Consider the following 26,480-nt stretch of genomic DNA (forward strand, 5'->3'; position numbering starts at 1 on the left):
GATTTTGCTGTGCAAATGTGTATTGCTTATTGTTCTCGCTAGATAGCTACCAAAAAAGAACTTGTAGATGTACCTAAGCCTCCCCATCTTGTTCAACGTGAGACCAGCGTTTGCAGGTGTGTAATACTCTATGTCGACCAAGATACACACAACAAACTAACAGCATTTTATCGATGCTTGAACTCTCAGGAGAATGCTACTTCTTGACCTCTAGACCGAGTCATTCTACACTAGTATTTCGACCTCTGCAATCTCATAATCATCCGTGACAATTTAACAGGACGATCTAGGAATTATGAGATGTTACTCTCGATACACGACTTACATCCCAACAACATCCCATCTCTACCCACCACTCCGAGAAAGCCACGCCAAAGAAAATCCTGCACGGAGAAATCACAGATTCACATCACAAAAAGCCGGAGACATAGTTGAAAATGCACACAGCTCAATTCATTCTAATTCCAAAGATACCAAACCGCAATTTTCTCACCCCGTCGCCCAAACTCCCAGCACCAGCAGAAAACCCACCAGAATTTCTGTTTGTGTAGCATCTACCTCATCTATCTAATCTAAGCATAAAGCTTCTTCTCGTAACTCTCCATATTGACACCACCCTCCAGTTGAGCGCTAGCGGTCCTGAGCTCGAATCTAGTGGATCCGTTTGCGACACTCTCGTGTAGCTCTGCTAGGCTCTTTTGTCCGCAGTCTTGCAGGGAGTGTTTGAGGCCAGCTGCCAGATAAGGAACGAATTTGGTGACTGAGCCTCGGTGGGCTACGGCACCTGACACTCCTTGGGCTACCAGAACGCTGTCGCCTTCGGAGAAGTAGCGGGCAGTGCCAGCGTTGTTCTTTTGGCTGTCCTTGCCGCCGGACCCGGCTTTCTTGTCTTGCATGGCGTCGATACTGCCCATTCCGCGGTAGGCCTTGACGAGCTTACCCTCGCGGCTGACGAAGGAAGTTCCTGGGGACTCGGTGGTACCGGCGAGGAGGCCGCCCATCATGATGGTTGTGGCACCGAGGGCGAGGCCCTTGACTATGTGACCTACATTTTGGATGCCACCGTCTGCCATACAGGGGACGCCGAACCTAGCAGCGAAGGAGGATACGTTGTAGACAGCCGCAGCTTGGGGTCTGCCGACTGCCATGACTTCTTGGGTGATGCAGGCACTGCCGCTACCCATTCCAATGCGGAGACCGTCAACGCCAGCGACGATCAGAGATGCGGCTTGCTCGCGGGTAACAACGTTACCACCGATGACGTCCAGGCCAGGGAATTTCTCCTTGACCCACTTGACCATCTCGATTTGGTACATGCTGTTTCCTTGACTGCTATCCAAGACGACAATATCCAAACCAGCATCGACCAACTTTTGTAGACGAATCTTATCCTCTGGTCGGGTCCCAATGGCAGCAGCGCAGATGAGTTGCTTGGAGTCAGGAAGCTTAGAAGCAAGGGGGAAGTGGAGGTTCTTGGTCAAATCGGAACGAGAAATCATGGAAACGAGATTGCCATTGGCATCAACAATTGGAAGCTTGCCCTTTTTCGACTTGGCGAGAATGGCATTTGCTTCGAGAAGAGTGGTGCCTGCAGCAGCGGTAACGAGGTCCGTAACCATAACAGAGGAGACAGGTTGTTCAACGTCTTCTTCAAATTGAATATCTCGGTTCGTGACAATGCCGATGAGCTTCGATCCTAGCTTTCCGTTCTCTGTGCCAAGTCAGCGACTGATGAACTCGAGGGTTCAAAGATTAAGTGTTTGAGACTTCTTTCATAAAGAGCATAGTTTTCTCCCCACGACCTTGCGGTCAATACGGATGAACGAAAGTTATTTGAGTTTGGTGATAATCATGGAAGTTTGTAGAGAGAAGTGGAGGAGGCTTACCAGTGACTGGGAAACCACCAAAGCCCCATTTCTCCTTCAAAGCCTTGACTTCGCCGACTGTGGTATTGCGGCTGAGGACGACTGGGTCAAGGATGAATCCGTTTTCAAATCTCTTCACCTTCTGAACCATCTCGGCTTGCTCATCAGCAGAGCAATTGTGGTGAATAACACCCAGACCTCCTTGTAATGCCATGTGGATAGCCATTTCGTGTTCGGTAACAGTGTCCATGGGGGAGGAGACAAAGGGAGTCTTGAGAGTAATGCGCTTTGTGACTGGAGACTCGAGAACGACTTCGGAGGCAGCAAAGCCAATGTAACCTGGAAGCACGAGGATATCATTGTAAGTTAGACCACCATGTCTCTTGGAGTCAAGCAAAGACTTGATATCGAGCCCATCGCGTTCCTCGTACTGATCGAGGACCTTGAGGGCATCTGTGTGGGGGAGGGAGTGGCCAAAGAACGCGGGGCCCTTCGAGTCGCCATTTGTGTGAGGCATCTTGACAGAGGGAAAAGCGAGATCGAGAGAGTATTGTAAAGAAGCAAAGGAATTAGTCGACGCGTAAAGTACGTGGTGAAAATGTACAGTCGACGGGTTGAAGTTTCCTTCTCCCAAATAAGAAGGGAAAGAAGATTGCAAAATTTCTCGAGTTTTAATTTTTGGGTGGAGCGGACACGCTAAACCGAGGCTAAGCCAAGAAGGTTTGGCCGAGGGCTGGTCACGTGCCTGTGCAAAGTGGTAGTTCAGCAGGCCCAGGCTGAGCAGGCCATTACTTGGTGAATTGACAAGTAAGTAAAGTTGATCTGCTAGTCTTTGTGCATATGACAGAATGATGATGAGTTTGATGCTGTCTACGTTTGCTTGTTATTTCCCTTGACCTCTGCCAGCAGAGATATATGCTCACCCACCTCATAATTCTACGACTCGTCGATCACTTTCGAAAGATTGTCTATCTTCTGCAACAAAGTCGCTCTATCAGAAGCGATAATTACCTACAGCAGGTTGTTAAATGTCGCCATGCCAATATATACGACCTCAGGACAGACTTCTTATTTGAACCTTTTCGAGCATCGGCAACGAGGATGTAGCCATTTCCTGGTCATCCGGTCCTCATAACGAACAATGCCATTGATCGATCGGATCCCGTTAAACATATTGTCTCAGCCATCAGAAGACCCTGGTCAACAGATTGACTCGGGGGTCGAGCTGAACATCATAGGTCGCACATTGTTGCACTTGAGAAAGAATATCGTGATCGATTTGACTCGCCTTGGCTATGTTCCACCTAACACAGGACTATCGCACGCGTCAACATCTGGTTCATAACAAGAGAAGAGAAAGTTGATGTTTTGAAGTACTCATGATTATGGCAAGAGAATTGGCGTTATGTAACTCCTTAGGTCGGCAATTGCCTAAATCCAAGTGTCGCATGTTGTGGGAAGTGTCAGAGTATGCAGTATCGCAATTCGCCATAAGATGTCTGAATATCAAGATCAGTTCATCATCATAATATATCGAAGTTGTCAAAGTGAGGTCCAAGTGAAGTAAAGTAAAGTCAATCGTCACTGCCGGCGGCTTTACGCGATACTCCGGTTGCCGCCCAGCAACGAAAGTAAACGAAAACTCGTCCTCAATCCTTGCCTTGCACGACACACACGGCCCAAGGAAAACCCCGCTGTCCAACCCATCCCCCCAACCTCGTGCACTATCTGCCTCCCCTACTCATAATAATATCCGTGGCTGGCTGTATCTGCACATTCTTCCTTCTTCAACAATCGTCATTTCATCATCGCCATCATCTCTTGCCTCTCGCGCTGTGCGCTTCGCATTCGAGCCAAAGTAAACAAACCGATAATCGCGCGATCACCACCCACGAATTCAGCTTCACGTACAATACATAGCTTCGGCAGACAGACCTTTTCGCGCGGCCTGCGAGGCGGCCTCAACAAATGTGTACGACATAGATGGTGTCTACCTTTGAACCGGCGACGACCAGCATCGAATTCCACACCAAGACGCCGTGATGTCGTACCGACATCCTCTTCGACAAACACAACCTGCAGATTATTATTCTCCAAACAAGCGCCAGCCCTCGAACGCATCTACGGCCTCAACGGCGTATTCGAATTCTTCTGGTGCCTTTGAGCTCAGTCGTACCAGCACGCTTTCATCGACAGCATCGAGCGGATACTCCGGGCACAAAAGAGGAGTCAGTGAGGCGACCGCTATGGCTCCATCAGCGCTCGACCGAAGGAGCCCCCTGGCGACTCCAGAATCGAGTCCTGATACTGCATATAAGAACGGACGACAATCTCTACGGCCCCTTCCACAACCTCCCGCAGCCTCACCTCCTAGCTACATAAAGACGGGATACCATACGCGTGGGCAGAGTATGGATATTGCAAAGACATCTCCAGAATATTCGCCAACCTCGCCGACAAAGAACTCCCTATTCCGGCCCCAAGCCATGCTTCTCAGTCGCGCCGACTCCATCAATCGGCCAGGCCATGCACGGAGTCAAACAGCTCAGCATCCACACAGTCCCTTGACAGCTCCTGATCTGCAACAGCTGCAACGATCATCTACGAGTCAATTGCGTACACTGTCAAAATTTGCCGAGTCGACTTCTCCTGATGATTTTAGTATCACAAGCCCTGCTCAAGAGGTGGTGGGTCTTCATGGACGACGAAGACTGCAAAGAAGTGATACAGCCCGGCCTGGGAAGACAGTTGCTCTGAACCGGAGTAATGGGTATGGCTGGGAAGGACGAAATTGGATGGACAAGCAGAGACAGTTCCTACAAGCGTACGAGTACCTGTGCCATATTGGTGAAGCCAAAGAATGGATTGAGGATATTTTAAAACGTCCCATCCCTCCAATCGTTCAAATGGAAGAAGCCTTGAGAGATGGTGTCACTCTGGCGGAAGTCGTCGATGCTCTATACCCTGAACGGCGGATTCGCATATTCCGACATCCTAAACTCCAATTTCGACATTCCGACAACATTGCTGTCTTCTTTCGATTCCTTGCCGAAGTCGAACTACCAGATCTCTTTCGATTCGAACTCATTGACCTCTACGAGAAGAAAAACATACCAAAAGTCATATATTGCATACATGCATTGAGTTGGCTGTTGTTCAGGAAAGGCATTGTGGATTTCAGGATTGGAAATCTGGTCGGTCAATTGGAATTCGAGCACCATGAACTTGAAGAGATGCAGAAGGGATTGGACAGAGCTGGAGTTAACATGCCAAGTTTTGGAAATATGGGTGCGGACTTTGGCGTGGAACCTACTCCAGAACCAGAACCAGTTGAAAGCGAGGAGGATCGCATCGATCGAGAACTTGGTGAGAACGAGCTTGCTATCATCGACCTTCAAGCACAAATTCGTGGTGCAGCTATGCGAATGCGACTCGGAGATAGTATGCAAAGATTATGGGATTCCGAGGAGATGCTGGTGGAGCTTCAATCTAGGATACGAGGTGACTTTTCACGACAAATCGCGGAATACCGTCTGAATATGCGCCGATTTGCTGTCAACCTACAAAGTAACATTCGTGGATTCTTCGTACGCCAACGGCAATCGAATAGGGAATCGTTCTGGAAGAGTAGAGAGGGAGATGTGCTCAAGCTACAGAATCTGATCCGGGCGAAGAAAGCCCGCGACGAGGTACGCATGATGAAGTCTGAATTGCGCCATGAAGGCACCGCAGTACGAGAGATTCAAGCCAACATTCGAGGCTTTCTCGCTCGGAGATCTCACGTTGCACAACAAAAAGAGGCAAAGACTTCAGCTGGGCCGGTCAAGGAGTTGCAAGCCGCAATCAGGGGCATGTTACTCAGAAAACTTGTCGCTGATGACCACGAAGATCTTTGGACAGAAGAATATTCGATCAGTTCTATACAGGCTTTCGCAAGGGCCATGCTGACCAGAAATCAGATGTCTCGTACAAAAGAAGCTCTTCAAGCATCAGCTCCTATTTGGAGAGCCATACAAGCAGTAGCGAGAGGAAACCTGGTGAGAAGTGATATTCAGACGACGAAGAAAGAGTTGAAGTCGCATTCTCACCAAATAGCAACACTACAGGGCTTCATCCGAGCTGCTTCCACCCGTCGCGGTGTTGAAACGATATTAGCTGCTCTACAGCAGGAGGAACCATCGATATTGGAGCTGCAACATGCTATCCGAGGAATGCTCTTACGGAAAAGAGTCGCGGCTGATTACGAAGCTCTTTCTTCAGAGACCACCAAGATCACGAAGCTACAAGCATTGGCGAGAGCGTACCTCCAGAGACAACATGTTGGAGCACTTCTGGACGACCTTCATTCTCACACCCCTGTGATCGTTCAACTGCAGGCTCTATCTCGTGCCGTCCTTCTTCGCAATGATGTTGGAATGGTGCTTTCGGAGCTGGAAGCCGAGGAAGAATCAATCATTGCCATTCAAGCAGCGGCTAAGGCGTGCTTGGTCCGAGCTCAATTTGCTGAGAAGCAACGGTTTTTCAAGGAGAACATGGAGAAGGTTGTCAAGATTCAGAGCTTCGTACGCGGCCGACTCCAAGGTGAAGCTTACAAGAGCTTGACTACTGGAAAGAACCCACCCGTCAACACCGTCAAGAATTTCGTCCATTTACTGAACGACAGTGACTTTGACTTCAACGAAGAAATCGAGTTCGAGCGTCTTCGCAAGACTGTTGTCCAGCAAGTCCGACAAAATGAGATGGCTGAGCAGTACATCGACCAATTGGACATCAAGATTGCTCTTCTGGTAAAGAACAAAATCACTCTTGATGAGGTTGTGAAGCATCAAAAGAATTTTGGTGGCCATTCCGGTAACCTGCTTGTCAATACCACCATGGTCTCAGGTAATCAGTTCGATTTAAAAGCTTTGAACAAGAACTCGAGAAAGAAGCTTGAATCATATCAGCAACTCTTCTTCACCCTCCAGACTCAACCACAATACTTGGCCCGTCTCTTCAAGCGGATACGGGAACAAGGCACTGCTGAGAAGGACTGTAAGCGAATTGAGACCTTGATGATGGGACTTTTCGGCTATGCGCAAAAGCGACGAGAAGAATATTATCTGCTCAAGCTGATCTCTAGATCAGCAAAGGAAGAAGTCGATGGCACGAAGTCAATACAAGAATATCTGCGAGGCAACTTCTTCTGGTCGAAACTCCTTGCCAACTACACTCGATCGCCAAGAGATAGAAAATACCTCCGAGAATTGCTTGGTCCACTGATTCATGCCAATATCATCGAAGACCCAGCTCTCGACCTCGAGAGCGATCCAATGCAAATATACCGTTCAGCCATCAACAATGAAGAACTTCGAACTGGAAGACCTAGCCAGCGTCCTTTAGATATTCCTCGAGAAGTTGCCATTAAAGATCCTGAGACTCGAGATATGTTCATCGATCACTTACGAGATCTTAGAGAGATCTCCGATCAGTTTCTTCTTGCTCTTGAAGGTCTTGTCCACAAGCTTCCGTACGGTATGCGCTTCGTATGCCAACAGATTTTCGAGGCTCTCTGCCAACATTTCCCTCGAGAACGCCAAGAACATCTTCTTCAGGTTGTCGGCAACTGGTTATGGAAGTTCTATTTACAGCCTGCCCTCACAGCGCCAGAGACCATGGGTGTTGTTGAAAAACAATTAACCCCGCTTCAAAAGCGCAATCTTGGTGAGGTAGCAAAAGTGCTCAGCCAGGTTGCATCTGGCAGATTGTTCGGTGGCGAGAACATTTACCTACAGCCTCTGAATGCATACATTGGAGATGCCATTCAACGGATAACCGAAATCTACTCCAACATAATCTCAGTACCTGATGCAGAAAACACCTTCGACATTGACGAATTCAATGACCTCTACTCCCGAACCAAACCAACACTGTACATCAAGATGGGAGACATTTTCGCCATCCACAATCTCATTGCCAATGATCTGCCCCACGTTTGCCCTAACCGAGATGATATGCTTCGAGAAATCGTGCAAGAGCTGGGAAGCGCGAAGAACAACGAGACAGAGATGCTAGGAGTCACCTCTGGTGAAATCAACATGACGCTCAACCCCAAGCTACACGACATTGAAGATCCAGAGGCAGAGGTGAAAGCACTCTTCATGGAAACCAAGCGATGCGTATTGTACATTATTCGAGTGCAGTCTGGTCCCAACCTCATGGATATTCTTGTCCGACCAATCTCCCGTGAGGACGACATGAAGTGGCACTCTCTACTACGTGAGGAGTTCTCCCAGGGGAGCAATACTCGAGGTGCTTACTCGGATGCCAACACCTTGGTAGACATCAAATCGATGTCCTACAAGGAGCTAAAGCGGACAGCGTTGGAGAACATTATGAGACTAGAGCAAATGGGACGAATCTCGCGGCATAACTTCTACCAAGATGTGCTGAACGCCATCGCCTTGGATATTCGTACAAAGAGTCGAAGACGTGTACAGCGACAACGGGAACTTGAAGGCGTCAAACTCACCTTGGCTAACTTGAATGAGAAAGCTGAGTGGTTGGAATCTCAAAGAAAGAGCTATGATAACTACATCGAGCAAGCTATGATGACGCTGCAGAAGAAAGGGTAGGTCCAATTGTGTTACTGCGGAGATTTAAGCTAACAATATACAGGAAAAAGCGGTTCCTTATGCCATTTTCGAAACAATACAACCACGAACGAGAACTCGAACGATCTGGTCGCAAACCCAAATTCGGCTCCTTCAAGTACTCCGCCAGGACTCTGTCCGATAAAGGAGTTCTTGTGTCGTGGAAGGGCTACAATGATCGAGAATGGGACAAGATCAACCTCACAATCTCTTGCGACGAAGTCGGAATTTTCTTTATCGAAGGTAGCAGAGGAAGCATTCAAATTCCCGGTGCTAGTGCTCAAGTACCTATGGACTCGCTGCTGGCTGCGCAGTTCGCCAATCACCAGTACATGGATCTCTTTGAGGGTGGCATGAGGCTTAATGTTAATCTCTTCTTACATTTGTTGTACAAGAAGTTTTACCGCACGGATGGATGAGATGGCTTGGGGAATGAGTTACGTGAGATGATAGATGAGAGGGTTTGTTTGTATCTGTTTGGCGCGTTTTTGCTACACCCTGGCATTGGTTATGGCGTCGCTTCAAGCAGGATTAAGAGGCGAAGATGGGTACAATTATGGAAATACCTTTGTGTTGTACATACTTTCGATTCGGGTGGGACCCGATTGGGTGGATGGTGGATGGTGGATATTAGAGATATCAGGAATCGAGTTCTTCACCAGTGCCTTTCTTGTGTAGGGAGCAGGCTTCTGCAAAGTGGGATCTACCATTCCGCATTATGGTTAGTAGGAATGATAATAAGTATGGGGCCGTTGGATGGCTCGATTCGGGTCCAGAAATCAGAACGGCTTCCTTTGCGTGTTCGACGTTGGTACGCTAGTACATGGAACGCACTTTCTTGTTTTGCTCGACATTCCTCAGGTATGATCTTTACTTTGAATTTGGACTGACTGAATAGGTAGGTCCGCCTCTTGACAGGTTCTTTCCCGTCTGATATCTCTCTGCATCTCTCTCGTAGCTCGAAGATTTCCCCCTCAACATCTGCATTGCACTCACAAATCACATTCGAGCCTTTACATCAAAGCAGCTTCAAAATAACCATAAACATACAACCATGCGACCACAATATCTCCTCCTTTTACCCCTCACCAATACCGCCGCTCACCTCATCAATCCCAACGTCCTCGAGCTCCGCACCCCAACCTGGCCCGAAGATCCCAGCGCCGCACCACCCACAACAACATCCCCAGCTCAAATCCTCCAACAATGCGCCGCCTGCCAAGTCCTCGGCTCAGCCCTCGCCATCTGCGCGAACATCACACCGAGCTTCACGGCCCTGCAGCCTACGGCTCAAGCCAAATGTCTCTGCTACTCAAGCACGATCTGGTCCCCAAATATCTTCGACAATGCGGTGGAGTCCTGTGCCAACTATGCTTCTACGGCTGCGCCTCCGGCTTATAGTGCGTTGTCGAATTTGGAAAATTTCTGTGCGGATGTGGGAGATGTCGAGAAACCGGTTACGGTGTTTACTTTGGCGCCAACGGGGAATGGAGGTCCGACTTCAGGCTCAGGCTATGTTGCGAGTCCCTCGCCTGCTATGACGGGGTATGGCGCTACGAATACTGCTGGGGCGAATACCTCGCCGGCTTCTACGAGTGGTAACGCTGGTGGTCAAGGGTCATCGCCGAGTAAGACGACGGCTGCGACGGGTATCACGATCACGGTGGGTGGATCGGGAAGTACGGGTACGGCGAGGACGGGAGTCGCGAGGAGAGTTATACCGAGGGAGAATGTGGTGTGGATTGGTTTTGCTATTTCGCTTTTGTTTCTTTTTTTATAAGTATCGGCCTGGCGGGTTCGTCTCTCTTTGGGCTTATTCGCGGGCTTTGCGGCTGTGGTGGAGGGGAGTAGGTTTTAAGATGAGTTCATGGCTTTCTGTGTATTCTACAATTAGGTTTGGCATATTGGAATAGAGTGTATTGTCAGCCAATTCTTTGTTTGGGGTTCAAATGTTACTCATGTGACAAGTGATCAGGAGACCAGTGTTTGAGATGGTCTGAAAATCCATATTCTTTCAGGGCTTTTCGGTGGATTGTCATGACAGGTCTACCATCCAGCTTCGTCTACGGTGACAGTCTCCTCCTTGTCCCATAATCTTGTTTTTTTCCCTTGCCAACATATCCTAATCCAATCTCACGTTACCCTTAGTAAGATTTTGAGGATTTGCCGCTCAACTTGAGGGACTAAACCCTATACCAGGAGGTGTCTCATTTATGGAAACTTGGTCACGTGGTTCTCCTTTAGTGTACAGCGACTGCCTCGCTTAAAAGTTTGGGTTGAGAAGCTGGAGAGTATCGCAAAGATTGGGTTGTAAGAAGTGTTATCCCGGAAGTTCCTGGTTGTTTGAGTTGGAGTTCTTTGGGAAATAAAAGTGTTGAGAGGGGAAAGGAGGTTTGGGCTGGACGGTTAATAAGATGTTTGGAGTTGGGATGGTGAGATTGTGGTGCAGGTTATGGGACGGTTCGAACCGTGAGGCGCTTTCTGGTCGCAAGAAAAAAATTCAAGATAAAAGATCGAGAGACTATACTAGGTCGAGATTGAATGGAGATTGCTCATTCACTGGACCTGGGAGTGCTTCGACGTAGTTGCAATCTTCATTGAAGGGTATAAAGTGAAAGTGGGGCCTTGTTGGTGATTTTAGTGGTTGCAGAGAAACTGAAAGCTTCGGGGTATGTTTGCATCTAATTTTTCAAGTAGACTTCATTTATCTATGAGCTATGTACAGTAGAGGAAGAGAAGAGCTCAGTCCGCAATGACTCAAGATTTCTTAATCTGAGAGAGCAAGAACAAGTGTAATCTACTGTTCGCCGCTAACATGCATCGGCACGACTCACCAATCTTCTTCTGCAGTGTCTCACGGAAGATCCTCATCTGGCACCGTTGCACAATACATAGCGTAGAGGAGATTCATAAAAGCCTTAATTTCATCGTTTGTGTCTCCCTTCAAAGTCCAGGAAGCGAGGAGCTTGTCCTATAACTTACGTCAGTAAAGGATCCTTCATCGAAAATCAAGACAGAGCCCTCAATTGAGCAACAAGTAAACAAACCTTGCTAGGATCAGCAGCGACTAAGCCCCAGGTACCATCATCGTCAATGCTCGAGACCCATTCGTATTTGAAAGGACCTTCGTTGTTCAAGACCTTATCAGGGGAGTCCATGAACTTGAAGAAGAAGTTTGACTTCAACTTTAATATAGCTGAGTGGCAATGAAATTCCTGCCTAAGGACGTTGAGGCGGGTATCGAGTCGAAGACCGCGCGCGGTAAAGACCACCGGATCATTTTGCGGCATGATTGTAGACATTGCTGCGTTGCGAATGAAAGATGCTCTGGGGATGAGGATGTGGATCGCAAAAGAAGACGGAGTTTGGTATGTTTACAAGCTCAAGAAGCAGACAACGGCGCTAGTACTATTCTTAGCGCGAAATACCCATCCAGCGACGAGTTCACGTTCAGAAAAGTCCGGTGAATCTCACGTACATTCAGATTTCATGAGATGAAATAGAATGCTCCCTATCTTGGCAAACAGAGAGTAAAAAGCATTTCAAGCATACCGAATCCAGACGAACTTTATACCAAAAAGTCGACTTACATAGCAAAACAAAAGAGAAAAGATGGCATCTAAGGAATAGGGTCACAGCTCGAGCCTACATGATCACAGCGCCACTTGCAACTGTCTAACAATCCGCTCAACCTCCCTTGCGATCTTCTCTACAAAAACCCTCAAATTGTTCTCGTCCATTAAAGCGTAATCACACTTCACACCAAAATCAATCCTATCGGTCTCCTCCACTGGCCCACATCAACAAATAGAATTTGCTTAGCCAACCATCCGGTTTCCAGTCCATCGACTGCCGTTTCTCCCGGGATAGCTTCCTCGGAAGCAAAGTCAGTTGGAACTCCGATATCCATTGGTTCCAACAACGGCTCTTCGTCGGAAGTGATCTCGTTCTGGTGCTTTCCATGCCATAGTAGGTTCAACGAGGCGTTGAAGAGGAGGTGAGGAAGAGTTTCAGACACGTTGGGTTCGATGTCTTGTTTCTAGCATAGAACATCTCGTAGGTAGCTCTGCTCATATGAAAAATGCTTACTGAGTTCTTCTTGGATTTCTAGACTAGTTTCAAGATCTGCTTTCCCTTCAGTACCTATCATCATCGGCAGTAAATTGACACATGGCCCAGGTACCTGAGCCCCATCTGGAAATGATGCCTATCGTCCTGTATGAAAGAATCCGAAAGTCGGATAAGATGTGTTCGTATATTGTGCAAGAACTCGAGCAAAAGCTTGATTCACGAGCCTGCCGAGCGCCAAATTGGAAGATTGGTTTCGTAACTGAAAATCATTGAAACATTAACAAATTCTGTGATAACTACGGAAGTTAAACTCTTTTTTATAATACGACTTGCTTTTCCTTCTGCGGTTGATGCGGCTATTTAAAGGTTTTCTTCGTGTCACAACTCTCGGATATACAGTAGCGTTGCCGAAATACAACTATAAACTCGACGGATTAATCTTGCAGGCTGCAGCACGCACGATGAACATGTACCAGTTATTTTACACTTGGTTTCTAGACGGCTATATTCATTGCTTTTGCTAATACCGCGAGCTACGGCTGTAGCGGCCAATGCTAGATACATCACGGTATCTTGGCTTCTTCCTGCTGGCATCGTCATCATCCTCTCTACCGCGCTTGAGCTGCCTGCAAGTCGGGCATCCATGCTCGCCTAGCTGAAACGGCGCATGGCCGTTCTCACAGAGCAAGTACCAAAATCTGCTGTTTGGCGGGCGGCAGTCGACTTTCGTGTATGGACACCCAACTGCTGTGTGGCCACCCCAGCCACAGTTCTGGCAATGCTGTTTGCATAGGTATTTGGTGGATGCATTATTGATGCATACATCATGGACTTGCCTAAAATGTACCTGCTTCTTGCAAGGGCAAGCATTCAATTCACAGCTTACTCCAGTGTGACCTGTTATGCCGCACATGCAGCATTGGCGACTGCAAGTCATTGCTGGGTGGGGTGCTAGTCCAGTGCATATGTTTGAAGTGCATAGTACATGGCATTGATCGCCTGTGTGCTGTGGTAGCTTGGCACCTTTGCATTTGATGGCTGGACAGCTAGGAACTCCGACACTCTTGTGCTCCTGACTTCCACACTTTCCACATGGCTGAGGGCAATGCTGGTATATCTATGGCCAACTGAATCGCAATTGTTGCATACCTGGTTAGGATTTCTCACTAGTGGGGCACCGAGAGTTTGAACTCGCGATGCCACATTAGGGGTGCCCGGTGTGTATGCGGCTTGAGTCTGCTGGGCGTGAACATAGGTTCCTACTGGCGAGGCACCGAAAGTTTGAACTTGCGGTGCTACGCGGGGGGTACCTGATGCGTAGATGCCTGAAGGCGTGCTTTGGGGTCGGATCAAAGGTGAAGGCTGGAGTGGGTGAGATGGGGCTTGCTGCTGTTGTGGCTGTAGGCCGTAGTCTTGTGCTGGGACGCCCTGTTCCGATGGTGGCTGCATGGCGTGGACTGGACCCGGCATTTGAGGCATTCCAAAGCTTTGTGCTGGCACGCCTTCTTGCGGTGGTGGCTGGAAAGCGTGAACGCGACCTGGCATTTGCGAGAGGCTAATGCCTTGTGCTGGCATGTCTTCTTGCGGTAACTGGAACTCGTGGACTGGTCCTGGCATTTGTGCTATTGCTCCGCTTTCTACCGAGGCTCGTGAGGATGCATTTGCTGGTGTCATAGTTAAACGGGCTAGAGCCGCATCCAGTGTCTGATCACCTTTAAATCCCGATGGCGTATCTGGCTTGCCCGTCTTAAAGGACCGAGGAGCTGCTATCAGAGGGCGGGCTGTGGGCAGCGGAAGTTCTTGTGATACTGGGCCTGGTGGCTCTGTAGGTGCATTTCTATTAGCTCGTCCCGATGGTAAGTTGTATACAGTCAGACGTACTAGAGCTATCAACCGAAGTCTCAACCCTACGCATCAGGGCATCATCAGATCGCTGTCGTGCTGTATGTCTCGGCACCTGTACAGGAACATTGGCTACAGCCAACGTCCCCACTGGTCCCTGCCCTGATACACCAGCTCGATCTGCCTCGAATGGAGACATAGCTGCCCATTGCTCATAAGTCATCATCTGCCCTCCATTTGCGAATGTAATGCTCATGCTATTGTGCTGTGGGTCTGGGTTGACCATTTGCTTTCTTCCATCCACCCATGCTCGTCGCTGAGGGCCAGGGCCTGGCTTGATGTATATGTCTGATGTCCAACGCTCTGGATTGGCACGTGCAAAGGATGGAGACACGGGCTTGTATGGCGAGGCTGAAAAGCCGGGTATCTCCGTGTATGGGAAGGCACAGGCAGCTGGAGGCAAACCATTTCTGCTGGCAAGTAGCATATGCTGTGGCGTATGCGATGTTCCTCGTTGCTGGCATTCACTGAAGTTATGGTCTTCAGTATTGCAAACTCCACATCCGTCTAGGCAGCCTGTAGCGGGATTGTGTCTTTTCAGCATCTTTCAGTTCTTCACGACGATTCGTCAACGATTCGTCATATACCTGTAGAGCAAAGGAGTCTCTTCAGTTGTCTGATGCTTAACCACAACATCTGGCTCTCGCTCAGGAAACAAGATCTCTTCCATAGATGGACTTCTTGGGCAGTCCCAATTTCCTTGTCCAACATAGAAAGACCACACATTGATCAAAGCATATGTCTCATCCGAGTCCACATCAATAAGTGCATGTTGAGAATGAAGAACACTGTTAGCATTTTCTTTGTCGTAGACATCAATAACTTTTTTTCTCATCTCAAAATTTTGATCTCCTGAGGAGACAGGAAGCTGCTTCAAGATTTTCAAGGACCGTTGACTATCTACGACTCGATTTGGGTCGAACTTAGGCAAGGTTAGATACCCAGCAGCGAGTTCAGCTTGCTGAGTTTCCTCCGCGGTATGGAAATGAATGATTTCTTGAGTGTCATCTTTGAAAGCGGTGAAAGATCAGATCCCCTCTTTAGACCTATAGACTATACTTACAAAGGATCACTAGATATGTTGGGAAGACTTGGAAGTCAGAATGAAGCTCCTATAAGATATGTGACTGAAGGACTAGAAACATATTGACAGAAGAACGTACATAGAGGAAATGTGCTTCGTCCACAGTGCAGCCAATACACAGCCGCGAAAAGAATAATATCTCTTCGATACCATGAGACCTTCATTTTACAACATTTGAAAAAGCTAATCGCTCTGAGAAGTACTGGAGACTAATATACTGCTGGAAGCGTGACTTAACAGTCACGTGACTCATCTCTTTCTGTTAGAAATCTGGTTCAATTTGAATTTTGACTTGAGCTCTGATATAATGGATAGCAAGCTTAATTTGATTTCATCAGCATGTTTGTCTCAAAACATAATGCTATTTTTAGAACGGAGAGGTATTAGACCTCGCTTATTCTAGGTTACAACCCCGCCAGAAGACCTCCTTTCTCTATCGTCTTCACTTCAAATCACCATTACTCTCTCTCTTGGTATATCCAATTGATTTGCCATGTCTTATTCTCGGCTCCCCAACGAGATCATCGTCCAGTTTGTCACTCTCGTGGCCTCATCCGACATAGACAATTTCGCGCGTGTCGACAGACGCACATACGCTCTCTCCCTCGATCGACTCAGACCAAGACAAGCTCTGAAGAAAAATGCGAAATTCATAGCAGCCCGGTTCGGAGACTCGATGAAACCTTTCAACTCTATTTCCAGAGGACACATGCGAAGTACGAATCGAATCTACGGTCCAGATGCTTTAGTCCACCTCGATTATCTCGAACTCAACGGCGACTTGCAATGGCTACAACCTATGGATCAGGCCACAATAGATTACAATACTTGGCCGCGGTTGCCTGATGCGGGAATACCAAAAGAAAACTTAGATGCGCTTGTTGAGTCGGGGAGACGTGTTGGAATCGAGTTTCCAAAAGCGTTCCTGACACTGATGGCATCGACAGAGCTTATGGAACGCATGTTCTTGGGTGGCGACTTCTTTTATCTTGGCCTGTCCCTCATCAAGTGTAAGCCCGAGGACGACAATGATGGCGGTGGATACGTCGTTACTTTCCTGTCCGATCAGCAAGGGTGCGGATACTGGGCTCTCTACGTTACTCCTAGCGGGTACCATTGTGTGTTAAACACACGTCAAGGGATTGATTGCTGGAAATGCATGTATTCAGACGCAGATGGAAGGTTGGCGGGTCCATGGGATGATCATCCGAAGTATCAGGTCTATGAAGGAGTTCCTATTGCGTGTGACAAGCTTGACTTTGCGTTGGCACATCCAAACTTCGAAGCTTGGCTGGCGATGAACTATTTTGATGCCTGGTGTAGGTTGACCCTGGAAGCAGGGAGGGAGTTGGCAGGTTATCAAAGAGAATATCTTGAGCATTTTGGAGGGGTCCCCAGCAATGAAGACGAAAATATAGATATTACTACAGGATGAATCCGTTGCAGAGGATGTATCCCTTAGCGCACTAGCATGTCATATATGAGAGTCATCGGACAGGCATTTCATTCATGAAAAGCAGGAGCTTGGGCTCGATCAATCTCAGGACTTTTATCAGCCATTGTTCTGTCACAATAGCTCACAAGCAATTTCGATTCAGCATCAGGACACAGATACATACAATTTCCTTTGACTAAGTTTTCCTTAAACAGCTGGCCTGATCAAGCCCATTGGGCCCCAGAAAGCTCTTCGCAAGCATGTTTCGCATTGGCGTCTGCTGATCGAAAAACTGCAATGGTTTTGCTTAGCCTTTGACCTGCTCCATGCATCAAAACAGCATCAAGCCAAACTTGATCGCTTTCACGGTCCCAGCCTCTCTCCGGTCCCCAGGCGACTACTTGTTTGTGCTCAGCAACAACTTTCCCCAACCCAGCCATCATATCACCAGTTCTGTTTACCGAGCTGTAAGCATCAAATTCCACTACTTTGATAGTTGGAACCTTCTTCAACACGCCATCCAACAGCTCAGCACAGAACTCCTCGTAGAACCCCTCACTTTTACGAAATCCTGCGAAAACACCATCACTAGGATCGCATTCCACGAAGACCTTAAGCACTCGAGCACTTGTGCAATCACCCAGTCCTAGAGCATCATTTATAACCCAGCCACGAGGAGGATTGTTCCATCCTGGACCGATTCGTAACTCCAATGTTGTGATTGATGTACGGTAACGCGCAGGTAGTCGTGCGAGAAGTGGCTTCTTCGTCTTGAAGAATTTTCCAGGGTATGTGGGGAATATTCGGAAGGTATGGGTGCTGAAGAAGTGATGCGAAGCTTCGCGGTAAATCTGCCGAGACACATTGAAGAGGGAGAAGACTTGTGTCCGGCTGAACAATCGAAAGGTTGAGGGATCGAGGTCAATTGTGGATGGGCAATGGGAAAAGGCGATGGCATAAATCTTGGTTCGGATTTCGGCTGGGAGACGAAGAAATGGGAAGGGCTTCTTGAAACTGGCAACAATCTCTTCTTCGTCGTCAGAAGGATAAGCGGAGGGAATGGCAGATGTAATGGCAGACGTAATGGCCGAGGAGATAGTAGATGATTGAGGAGTGGTCGCAAGACTATTGATCAAGGACGACGGGAGGATTTCGTGATTCAATGCGCCCGACGAGGACTGCACAGCAACTGCAACATCAGTCGCAGCCCTGCGTATAGCAAGGTCTCTTCGAATGCCTCGTTTGACCATTGTGAAGGCTCGAGGGAGTTGTGGCGAAGGTGGGGTAGGTGGTCTCGTGCACAGGGACAGAGGGATTCAACGATTTATGGAGAAGGATTGGGCCTTGCTGACAAGGTCAGATCGTAGAATGCGATTGAAACTATCGAAAGATACCAACTAGGAGGAAGGGGCGACGATAATTCTTTGTAATGGTGGATTTGTAGATGAACAACGGGATCGAGTGGCCACAGCGACGACCAGTGAATAAACACTGGTCGTCTATAGGCGCTCCATTCTTAAGTCCATCGTTCTTCTCCTCAACTGTTTCAGCTCAATCTTCCACTTTGGTAGGATAAAGGTCAAGTCAAATTTGTGAGTGATCAACTTTGTTGAAGAAAGAAGAAGGTTTTGCGGCTTCGAAAATATCATATGATGTTCTCAAATCCGCTTTACCCGATTGGTATCTAGTGTCCAATGCGGCCGGGCTAGGAAATATTTCTCAAAGTGAGCTCAGAAGCTTCATGACGCTGCGAAGTATCCTTTCTTCCACTCCATTCAGTGTATCTTCTTGATTGAAGCTACCTGCGGCATTTATATCCTTCTTTCAATATGTTGTCAAAAGCAGCCATTCGTTCATTGCAGACACCAGGATTGAGGGCGACACCTGCGGTTTTCCGCATTGCCTCATCGACAGTATGGAGTCGGTCTATGGCACGGCATAACAAGCCAAACCATGGACAGAAGAAACCGATAGATTATTCAAGACCACCGGGTGCCCCTCCACCATTGAGACCGGCAGGCGCTTCTGCAGCTTTCACAGCACCGCAACAAGGGGCTAGGAGTAGTGATAAATCTGGCAGACCTGAGTACTCGAAGCAGCAAGACGAAGCCAGCCCAAGCGCATCACCAGAGCGCAATACTACACCACAATCAGAAGGGCAAGGAGCTGGGAGCATAAATTCGGCGCCAAGGAAAGGGGAAGACCCAAGCTTCTCTGAAAAGCAAGACGAATTCGGATCTGCTTCACCCTCGGAGAATACCGCACCTCAATCGACCTCACCATCTGCCATTGATCCCGCAGAATCTCAGTCACATACCCAGCCTTTACCTGACCTTACTCGAGGCATTCCTTCAACATTGGAATACGAAACTACGGGGAGCACCAAGTCAAATATCACTCCACTGAATTTAACTGAGGCCGAGGAGCCTGGGTCGTCTGGCGGACGCCGAGGGCGGGGAGAACTCCCAGCATCAGCGTATGTCTCATCGTCGGAAAGAAAGCGATTACGATTCGCAAATTACATGTACGCCATGTTCACTGGTCTCTCCGTCACTGGAGTCCTATATCTCGGCCGCAATTGGGAAAGTGATGAGGAAGAAACTGCACACCCTGATGCACCGTCGGGGTGGGCGGTAGGGTTGATGTGGAATCGTGCGAAAGCTCGATTGGGGGATCAATTGAGTTATTACCACGAACCTGCTTTCAAGAAACTCTTGCCAGATCCCGACCCCATCTTTGAACGCCCCTATACATTGGTTCTTAGTATGGAGGACCTACTCATTCACAGCGAGTGGACCAGAGAACATGGATGGAGGATGGCCAAGCGACCTGGAGTTGATTATTTCTTGCGATACCTAAGTCAATACTACGAGCTTGTGATTTTCACCAGCCAGCCTTGGGGAATGGCTGAACCTGTAATTCGAAAATTGGATCCGTATCATATTGTCACTTGGCCATTGTTCCGCGAGGCGACAAAGTACGAAAATGGACAATATGTCAAGGTAAGCTTCTAAGGACCGCCGAAAGTACGGGGACTGACAGGAGCAGGATCTCTCATACCTCAACCGCGATCTGTCCAAGGTCATCATCCTAGATACCAAACCAGAGCACGTCAGCAAACAGCCCGAAAATGCAATCGTTCTTAAGCCTTGGGAGGGCGATGTCCAAGATAAAGAGCTCGTGTCCCTCATCCCATTCCTCGAATACATCCACACAATGGCCTTCTCCGATGTACGAAAAGCAATCGCCTCTTTCGAAGGCCAACATATTCCTACCGAGTTCGCGAAGCGCGAAGCTATCGCGCGAAAGAAGTTCCAGGAACAAATAGAAGAAGAGAAGAAGAAGCGACCAAAGCACTCAGGCGTCGGCTTCTTAGGAAATGCGCTCGGAATCAAGCATCAAAGCATGATGATGGACCCCACTGAGCAGACACCCGCCGAAGCTTTCGCCCAAGGCAAAATGCTCCAAGACCAAGCCCGAGAACGTGGTCAGCGCAATTACGAACTCCTAGAAAGAGAGATTCGAGAAAATGGCGAGAAGTGGTTAAAGGAAGAAGCGCTTCTAGAAGAGAAAGCCAAAGAGGAAGCAACAAAAGCCATGAAGACAGGGTTCACAGGCTGGTTCGGCGGCCCAGGAAAATAAATCCCATTTTCGCGTGGGAGGACGGGTGGTAATTTGGATCTGGAGTGCATGTGAGAGCATTCTTTGTACATTGAACATTTTCTGATCTCATGAGCGCTAGGTCGCATCTCTCTTCTCTCGGAACGGAATCGCGCATAGCGATGCCGAATGTGTAATGTAAAGGCTGAGAGATGTCAGTCACTGTGTACGAAAGCACAGCTGTACAATAATATTATGATATCATGGAAATCCTACGGACCATGTATTTTACGCATGAGAGACATATTTCCCTTGCATTGTGTCACTTTCGGGGTCAGCCAAGTCTTGTTTCCGGGCTGCTGCAGATTCAACGGTCTCGTGTCTTAGCTCGGTACTTCAACAGACGAGAACAGTAGCTGTGTTGTCAGTACTTCCTGTAACTCAAATAGATTGAATGAGAGGGGAAGTTATCAAGTGATCTTTCGAATTATCGCCACTTGCTTGCCAAGCTTATTCAATTCTCGTTGCGCATTTGATTCGAGGATTCCTGCTTAAAGTTACGTGAAATATGTTTTACTTGAAACTACAAAAAGGCTCGACTGCGCCCTTCTAAATATTTAGTTTCAATATCGAATCCTTCATAAGATCCAATTGTTCTCTTCCTCTGTATACCCGAAAAGAACTCTCGTCTTTGTTTCTACCTCAATTCATCTTCGCTCAGCGATCCTCACTCCTCCATCAATTTCAAAATGCGCTTCACAGCCCACACCATCATCTTCGCCCTCCTCGTCTCCTCAGCAGCAAGTCATGTGTTGAGTCCGCGCCAAGGATGTTGTCCTCGTTTTGATGCAGATTATTGTGATAATTGTGGTGCATTACCTACCGCTGATCAGTGAGTATTTTTTAGATTTCAAAACAAGGACAATACATTTAGAGGGGATATGTCAGAGCAGAGGATGGAACATTGAGGGATAACTTTTCTTTGTGTTAATACTTGACTTCAAATAAGGATTTTCAATAGTCTTATGTTGTTTGAGAAAGTAGGATATTGAGGGTTTGCTTTCTTCTCTCTTAATGTTCGGCCTAGAAATCGGACATCTAGTTGATCAATGTTGCATCTGAGTGTGGGACATCCAAAAGACTTGCTAATTCAGAAATAGGCAAGCACAATGCGAGACGGATCCTTGCTGTGCATGCGATTGTTAGTGGGAAAGCATGGTGCTAATGCAAAATGCACTGTTGCAAGGCAAATTCCTGGTGTGAATTCATGATATTAGCATTTTACCTAGAGAATGCAGAAAACGGGACATCACATTTGAGAAATGAAGGAAACATTGGCACAAAGCAAAGATTTAGTGTAGTTTGATGTTATTTGCATTTTATGGATGCAAACTGCAAAGGCAATGCATTGTAAAAGAAAATGATTGTCATTCCCAATTCTCTATCACTCCAAACTCCAAACTCCTCTCAATGTCCCAGATTTCCGCCCGACTTATGCGCCTCAAAAGTCCCAATCCTATTCCAGACATTGACCTAGTTGTTTTGTCTAGCACAGTCGCGTGCAACTTTACTAGCATTGTAAGCTGCTTGGACACCCTCAAACATTGGCTTCAGGTCAGAGATGTGACCAAGATCGACCTTGTAAAGTTGTCCCTCAATAGCTAGAACCATATGTTAACATAGGTTCAATTAAAATTCCCAAATCGAATCCCAACATATGACAGGCAAAAGTCGCAAAACAGGAACAAGAAATACAATACTAACCAATGACCTTCTCAACCAGCTCCTCCCAAAGTTCCTCGGCCTCACCAGTGAGGTTGCAATGACGACTTCCAGATTGTAAAGGGCGCTCTCCACAAGTGGTACAAACGCAATTGTTCTGCAGCATCTCTGTTGCGGTATCGACCATTGCGCGAAACGTCTCTGACAAGTGCTTCTTGACGGCAGCACGCTCTTCGACTGACATGGTATACTCATGTTGAAGGCGATGTTGATCACCCTCTAAGAGCGAGCAGTCGAACAGGTAGCCGAACAGAGCCAGGGAAGGGTTGGAGAGAGGGTTGGTGTTTGTGGATGAGTGAGACATTGTGATGACTATAGTCGATGTAAGTATAATAGACAATAGCAGGCTTGATCAAACAAGAACATACTTTGGACTTGTGATCAAATCCTGACGTTGAGGAGAGCAAGTGTCGTGAGGTGAGATAGAGACTTTTGAAAACTAAAGTAGAGGTAAGTATGACGGACAATAGCAAGTGTTGGGCCAACAAATGTACCTTGGACCTGAGGACTTTCTTTGTAGAAGAATGAAGGTTCTCTGAGGTAATGAAGAGGTTGTGGCTGGAGTCGGTGTAAGCATTGATGGACAATAGCAACGGTTGGACCAAAGTCGAACATACCAGACTGGCTTGCTGAACTTTTGTTATGTAAAAGAGATGGAGTCCTAGAACGAGAATCAGTTCTTTTTATAGTTCGATATGGCGCTAGTCGACGCTAAGGTGCTTATCAACGTCCGGAGACAAACACTTCCTACACGTGACCACAAGCGAGAATTAAAAGGGGGGTTGTTAGAGTTTTCTCTTGTTGCATATCGCAACTTTAAATAGTTTATAATCTCAATGATTATCTTGATTATGATTACATCAGAGTTGAATTTGCTGCATGTCGCAATCTTTTACTAGCTTACAAGTACACTTATTATATTAGTTTTGACTTGTAAATATACTTAGGTATGATTCCAGTAGGGAGGTCATTGAGGTGGATATATATTCTGCGGTGTCCCAAAGTTTTATATAGGAATCAACTTTGTTGCACATCACAATATCTTACTAGCTTACAATTGTAACTCCTAAATTGGGTTTGAATCATAAATATATAGGGAGATCATGGAGGTGAACATTGTGCAGTCTTGCCAAAGTTTATATGGGAGTTGATTTTGTTGCACATCACAGTTTTCTACTAAGTTAAATTGTACTTACTAGATTTTTTTGATTTATAAATCTATAATTTCGATAGGAAAGCTATTGAGGTGAATATTTTGCAGCATTGCCAAACTTTGGCACATAACTAGAAGTGAATCTACAAATGGAGAGATCACACATCCATTGCTTATTGTTGGACTCCGCATGGACTTTGAGCTTTCTACTCTTAATCTCTGTCACAACAGAGTCACTCTCGTGAAGAGAAGTTGAAAGTTAGTGTCATGCATTCTGGACCGAACTGCGAATGAGAGTAGAACTCTAAGGGTACTCCTGTACAAGCATTACTTCAGTTTATGGGGGAGAAATAGTTTGTAAAGTTATTCTGCCCTTCAAAAGTCCCCAGGTAAGGACTACAACTAGAATACCAAAAGTAACACACAACACTACTGGAACCTGAAAACATGCTAAAGCAGAAATATATTTCTAATATCCATACCAAGGAGAGATATCACCCTAATGATAAAGCTACTTCCAAGCACAAACAATGAAACCCAACATCACAAGACCACATCATGACTTCCTCTTCCTCCGTAAGATATCATGCCTCTTCCTCGCTCGACGCCTTGTACCATCATTCTCCCTCAACTGCCCTGACCTTAGATAACTAGGACGCGGAACTCGATCTCTTTCCAGCCCCAGAGCAAGCATTTCATGGCTCTGCTCATCTTCTGTGTATGTCTCGAGTGGGGTAGGTCCGTTGGGGACGTGGCACAAAGTGGTTTCCACCTCATGGGCCTCGTCAGGGCCATGGTGACATGTAACTTTGAGTCGGTCTGTAGTAGGCGGCTTCCTCGTTTCATTGTCACCGGTGATCGACTCGTCTGGGGACAAGGTAGGTGGTATGGAAGGAAGTGGTCTCTTCGAATAGAGATCTACCATTCCTGGATCGCTGGGAATATGCGACGGCGTTGGCGATCGTTGGGAGGGAATCCATTCCCAGTCCTCTTCGAACGATACTTCAGGCAGCCTTGCTAGCCCAGTAGGAACTTCACGCTGAACCAAAGTCCACTCTCCAATACAACGACGGACTTGTGTTAATCTGATCTGTTGTCAGCGATGAAAGAAAAGCTGATGGTGACACCCACGTGACGATGAAACCTCGTTCACGAAGCAGGCCAACGATCTCCACATCAGTCTTCCCATCCTCGACATAAAGTTTAGTGATCCAATGTCGATGCATGTCGAGAATATCTTCGATCGAAAATTCCATATGCTGGACTTCCATAATGACACTGTCAAAGAATCTCAAAGAGAAACAGTTCGGCGTAAGAAAACACGATGGCAATCCTTGGGTTATAAGGCACCGGCAGATGAAAAAGAACCCCCCAAATCAGCTCAGGTTAGCAGGCCATATCGTGAGAAGCCGAAGCGTGTGGACGCAAGCTTAAAGACAGGGCGTAGGTCACGCCTCGGAGACTTAACCGCAAGTAAATCTTCTTGCATATAACGCGGTTGATATCATCCATGGGAGGGGACCAGGTAGATGGGAAGCAAGAGCGGTATGGCTGGAGATATGCGTTACCATGGTTATTGGGTATACGAAAACTAGCTCCACCGAAGGATCCCGTGGATTTTAACCGGAATGGTGCCCTGTGTTGGTGAAATCCACCACCACGGCCTTGGGTCTCGCAAACCCAACTGACTGGATTGTGGCCCACTTAGGGGCGGCAGATGGCGCATCAGACTCTCGTCTCATGATAATAAAACATTTTTTTAAATACAAGAGCACAAGGAAACCCAACATGCTGAAGCGGTGAGACTAGTTGTCGCATTGCTCACGATGAAGACACCTTGACTTCATTCTGTGCACTGACACTAGTACAGCCCTCCATTACAGCACTCGCTTAACAATGTGGACAGTAAATCCATCATTCTAGAATTGTAACAAAAATGAGCACAGTGTTTGGAAGCGGTAAAGGTCCGAAGTGGAACCGGAGAGAGCTCCTTGCTTCATCGGCACACCTTTCTCGCAACTTTAACCCGACTTGCTCACTTCTGCCTCAAACAGCTTAGAATCTGGTCGCTGATTCGATCAGATATGCAGGGGCCATGTGACATTAAAAATGAGCTACACTTCGATCCAAACGGCTGGGGGAACTTGACTCCCGCAAAAAGGAATTTGCAAACCCCCCACCACGTCTTGCAAGGACGATTGGACTGAGCCGATGTAACCGCTGGAGAACAAAAAGCAAGTTCGTGCTGTGGCAGCGGAAGCTCGGAAGTCCCAACCCGAAGGACAAGGCCCTTTTTCAAGCGAACAAGGCCGTATGCGGGAGCAAGTGCGCGCGGCCCGGTCTATCTTCCAAGCATATGCCCGCGAATCTGGCCTGGGTTGTCTCAGTGCGCCTGACTTTGTGTCGATCGTCAGTTGCGACCAAAGAATAATCTCCCCACCGATCTTCGATCCGCTTCGAAAAGTTATTGAACGTCGATCTTAGATTGTACTTTCCATGATCCATGATGGGTCATGCTATCTTCAAACAAAAGGGAAAGGGGCGGTGGCTGTCATGGAGAGAGAATTGTGCGATCTGCGACTGGTCAAAGGAGCGACCTTCCAATGGCCCCAGAGATGCAGAGATGGCTGCGGTCATGATCCCGGCGACCTCTGTGTCGGTTCGGCATGGCCACTCGGAACCGGTTGTAAATTGACCCATTAACGGGATTATGTGGTGAGCCAATGACCACGCACTCGGGCGGTTGATTTTGGATTTGGAATTTCCGTGCCGTGAGAACGAACTTTCAGGAGAAGTAGTTTCTGAATTCAGTAGTTTCGGGAAGCGAAAGACCCGTATCCGTGGACTCGGAGTGATGAAGACCGCGCAATTCTTTTCGAGGAGGTTACAGATGGACAGCAAATCGTTCCTGCAGAATGGCTAGGATCGAGGACTCTGAAGCCCACATTTCCTCTAC

The 26,480-nt window shown here is 47.5% G+C and overlaps 10 protein-coding genes across 10 annotated transcripts; 4 read left to right on the plus strand and 6 right to left on the minus strand.

The window, feature by feature from the left end:
* Nucleotides 1-437: 437 nt before the first annotated feature.
* LY89DRAFT_679603 (inosine 5-monophosphate dehydrogenase) lies at nucleotides 438-2,525 on the minus strand. The gene is made up of 2 exons (XM_018213910.1): nucleotides 1,887-2,525; nucleotides 438-1,711 (listed from the first exon to the last, which is right to left on the minus strand). Exons 1-2 carry the CDS (start codon nucleotides 2,380-2,382, stop codon nucleotides 573-575), a joined length of 1,635 nt encoding a protein of 544 aa, XP_018078822.1. The 5' UTR covers nucleotides 2,383-2,525; the 3' UTR covers nucleotides 438-572.
* A 2,135-nt stretch (nucleotides 2,526-4,660) lies between these two features.
* On the plus strand, nucleotides 4,661-8,916 carry LY89DRAFT_572021 (putative ras GTPase-activating-like protein rng2; the record flags this gene model as incomplete). Its single annotated transcript, XM_018208622.1, has 2 exons — nucleotides 4,661-8,475; nucleotides 8,523-8,916. The coding sequence occupies 2 exons, from the start codon at nucleotides 4,661-4,663 to the stop codon at nucleotides 8,914-8,916; spliced, it is 4,209 nt and encodes a 1,402-aa protein (XP_018078823.1).
* A 635-nt stretch (nucleotides 8,917-9,551) lies between these two features.
* Nucleotides 9,552-10,277, plus strand: LY89DRAFT_776583 (uncharacterized protein; the record flags this gene model as incomplete). Its single annotated transcript, XM_018222055.1, has 1 exon — nucleotides 9,552-10,277. One exon carries the CDS (start codon nucleotides 9,552-9,554, stop codon nucleotides 10,275-10,277), a length of 726 nt encoding a protein of 241 aa, XP_018078824.1.
* Nucleotides 10,278-11,351: 1,074 nt separating this feature from the next.
* LY89DRAFT_727496 (uncharacterized protein) lies at nucleotides 11,352-11,799 on the minus strand (the record flags this gene model as incomplete). Its single annotated transcript, XM_018219159.1, has 2 exons — nucleotides 11,352-11,468; nucleotides 11,545-11,799. The coding sequence occupies 2 exons, from the start codon at nucleotides 11,797-11,799 to the stop codon at nucleotides 11,352-11,354; spliced, it is 372 nt and encodes a 123-aa protein (XP_018078825.1).
* Nucleotides 11,800-13,121: 1,322 nt separating this feature from the next.
* Nucleotides 13,122-15,305, minus strand: LY89DRAFT_745355 (uncharacterized protein; the record flags this gene model as incomplete). The annotated part of the gene is made up of 3 exons (XM_018221061.1): nucleotides 13,122-14,391; nucleotides 14,450-14,880; nucleotides 15,058-15,305. 3 exons carry the CDS (start codon nucleotides 15,303-15,305, stop codon nucleotides 13,520-13,522), a joined length of 1,551 nt encoding a protein of 516 aa, XP_018078826.1. The 3' UTR covers nucleotides 13,122-13,519.
* Nucleotides 15,306-15,984: 679 nt separating this feature from the next.
* Nucleotides 15,985-17,154, plus strand: LY89DRAFT_679607 (uncharacterized protein). Its single transcript, XM_018213911.1, has one exon. The coding sequence runs from the start codon at nucleotides 16,048-16,050 to the stop codon at nucleotides 16,987-16,989; it is 942 nt and encodes a 313-aa protein (XP_018078827.1). The 5' UTR covers nucleotides 15,985-16,047; the 3' UTR covers nucleotides 16,990-17,154.
* Nucleotides 17,155-17,303: 149 nt separating this feature from the next.
* Nucleotides 17,304-18,080, minus strand: LY89DRAFT_545964 (uncharacterized protein; the record flags this gene model as incomplete). The annotated part of the gene is made up of 1 exon (XM_018208240.1): nucleotides 17,304-18,080. A coding segment is annotated over one exon (777 nt), but the record flags the coding sequence as incomplete, so codon positions are not given.
* Nucleotides 18,081-18,917: 837 nt separating this feature from the next.
* Nucleotides 18,918-20,631, plus strand: LY89DRAFT_573068 (import inner membrane translocase subunit tim-50 mitochondrial precursor; the record flags this gene model as incomplete). The annotated part of the gene is made up of 2 exons (XM_018208673.1): nucleotides 18,918-19,991; nucleotides 20,038-20,631. The coding sequence occupies 2 exons, from the start codon at nucleotides 18,918-18,920 to the stop codon at nucleotides 20,629-20,631; spliced, it is 1,668 nt and encodes a 555-aa protein (XP_018078829.1).
* Nucleotides 20,632-22,021: 1,390 nt separating this feature from the next.
* LY89DRAFT_713319 (uncharacterized protein) lies at nucleotides 22,022-22,997 on the minus strand. The gene is made up of 5 exons (XM_018218043.1): nucleotides 22,989-22,997; nucleotides 22,866-22,929; nucleotides 22,740-22,810; nucleotides 22,354-22,683; nucleotides 22,022-22,250 (listed from the first exon to the last, which is right to left on the minus strand). The coding sequence occupies exons 4-5, from the start codon at nucleotides 22,673-22,675 to the stop codon at nucleotides 22,123-22,125; spliced, it is 450 nt and encodes a 149-aa protein (XP_018078830.1). The 5' UTR covers nucleotides 22,676-22,683; nucleotides 22,740-22,810; nucleotides 22,866-22,929; nucleotides 22,989-22,997; the 3' UTR covers nucleotides 22,022-22,122.
* A 1,176-nt stretch (nucleotides 22,998-24,173) lies between these two features.
* Nucleotides 24,174-24,786, minus strand: LY89DRAFT_551685 (uncharacterized protein; the record flags this gene model as incomplete). Its single annotated transcript, XM_018208310.1, has 2 exons — nucleotides 24,174-24,331; nucleotides 24,570-24,786. Coding segments are annotated over 2 exons (375 nt in total), but the record flags the coding sequence as incomplete, so codon positions are not given.
* Between the last annotated feature and the right edge of the window lie 1,694 nt (nucleotides 24,787-26,480).

This window comes from Mollisia scopiformis (genome assembly GCF_001500285.1).
Source record: "Mollisia scopiformis unplaced genomic scaffold LY89scaffold_1, whole genome shotgun sequence".
Lineage (NCBI taxonomy): Eukaryota > Fungi > Ascomycota > Leotiomycetes > Helotiales > Mollisiaceae > Mollisia > Mollisia scopiformis.

What these genes read in the sequence shown, in the direction of transcription:
- LY89DRAFT_679603 (XM_018213910.1), bottom strand. Translation starts at nt 2,382, where the DNA reads ATGCCTCACACAAATGGCGACTCGAAGGGCCCCGCGTTCTTTGGCCAC. An exon ending in TGGTGGTTTCCCAGTCACTG is followed by an intron (nt 1,712 to 1,886) that starts GTAAGCCTCCTC and finishes GACTTGGCACAG; the next exon opens with AGAACGGAAAGCTAGGATCG.
- LY89DRAFT_679607 (XM_018213911.1), top strand. Translation starts at nt 16,048, where the DNA reads ATGTCTTATTCTCGGCTCCCCAACGAGATCATCGTCCAGTTTGTCACT.
- LY89DRAFT_713319 (XM_018218043.1), bottom strand. Translation starts at nt 22,675, where the DNA reads ATGTCTCACTCATCCACAAACACCAACCCTCTCTCCAACCCTTCCCTG. An exon ending in GCTGGTTGAGAAGGTCATTG is followed by an intron (nt 22,251 to 22,353) that starts GTTAGTATTGTA and finishes ATATGGTTCTAG; the next exon opens with CTATTGAGGGACAACTTTAC.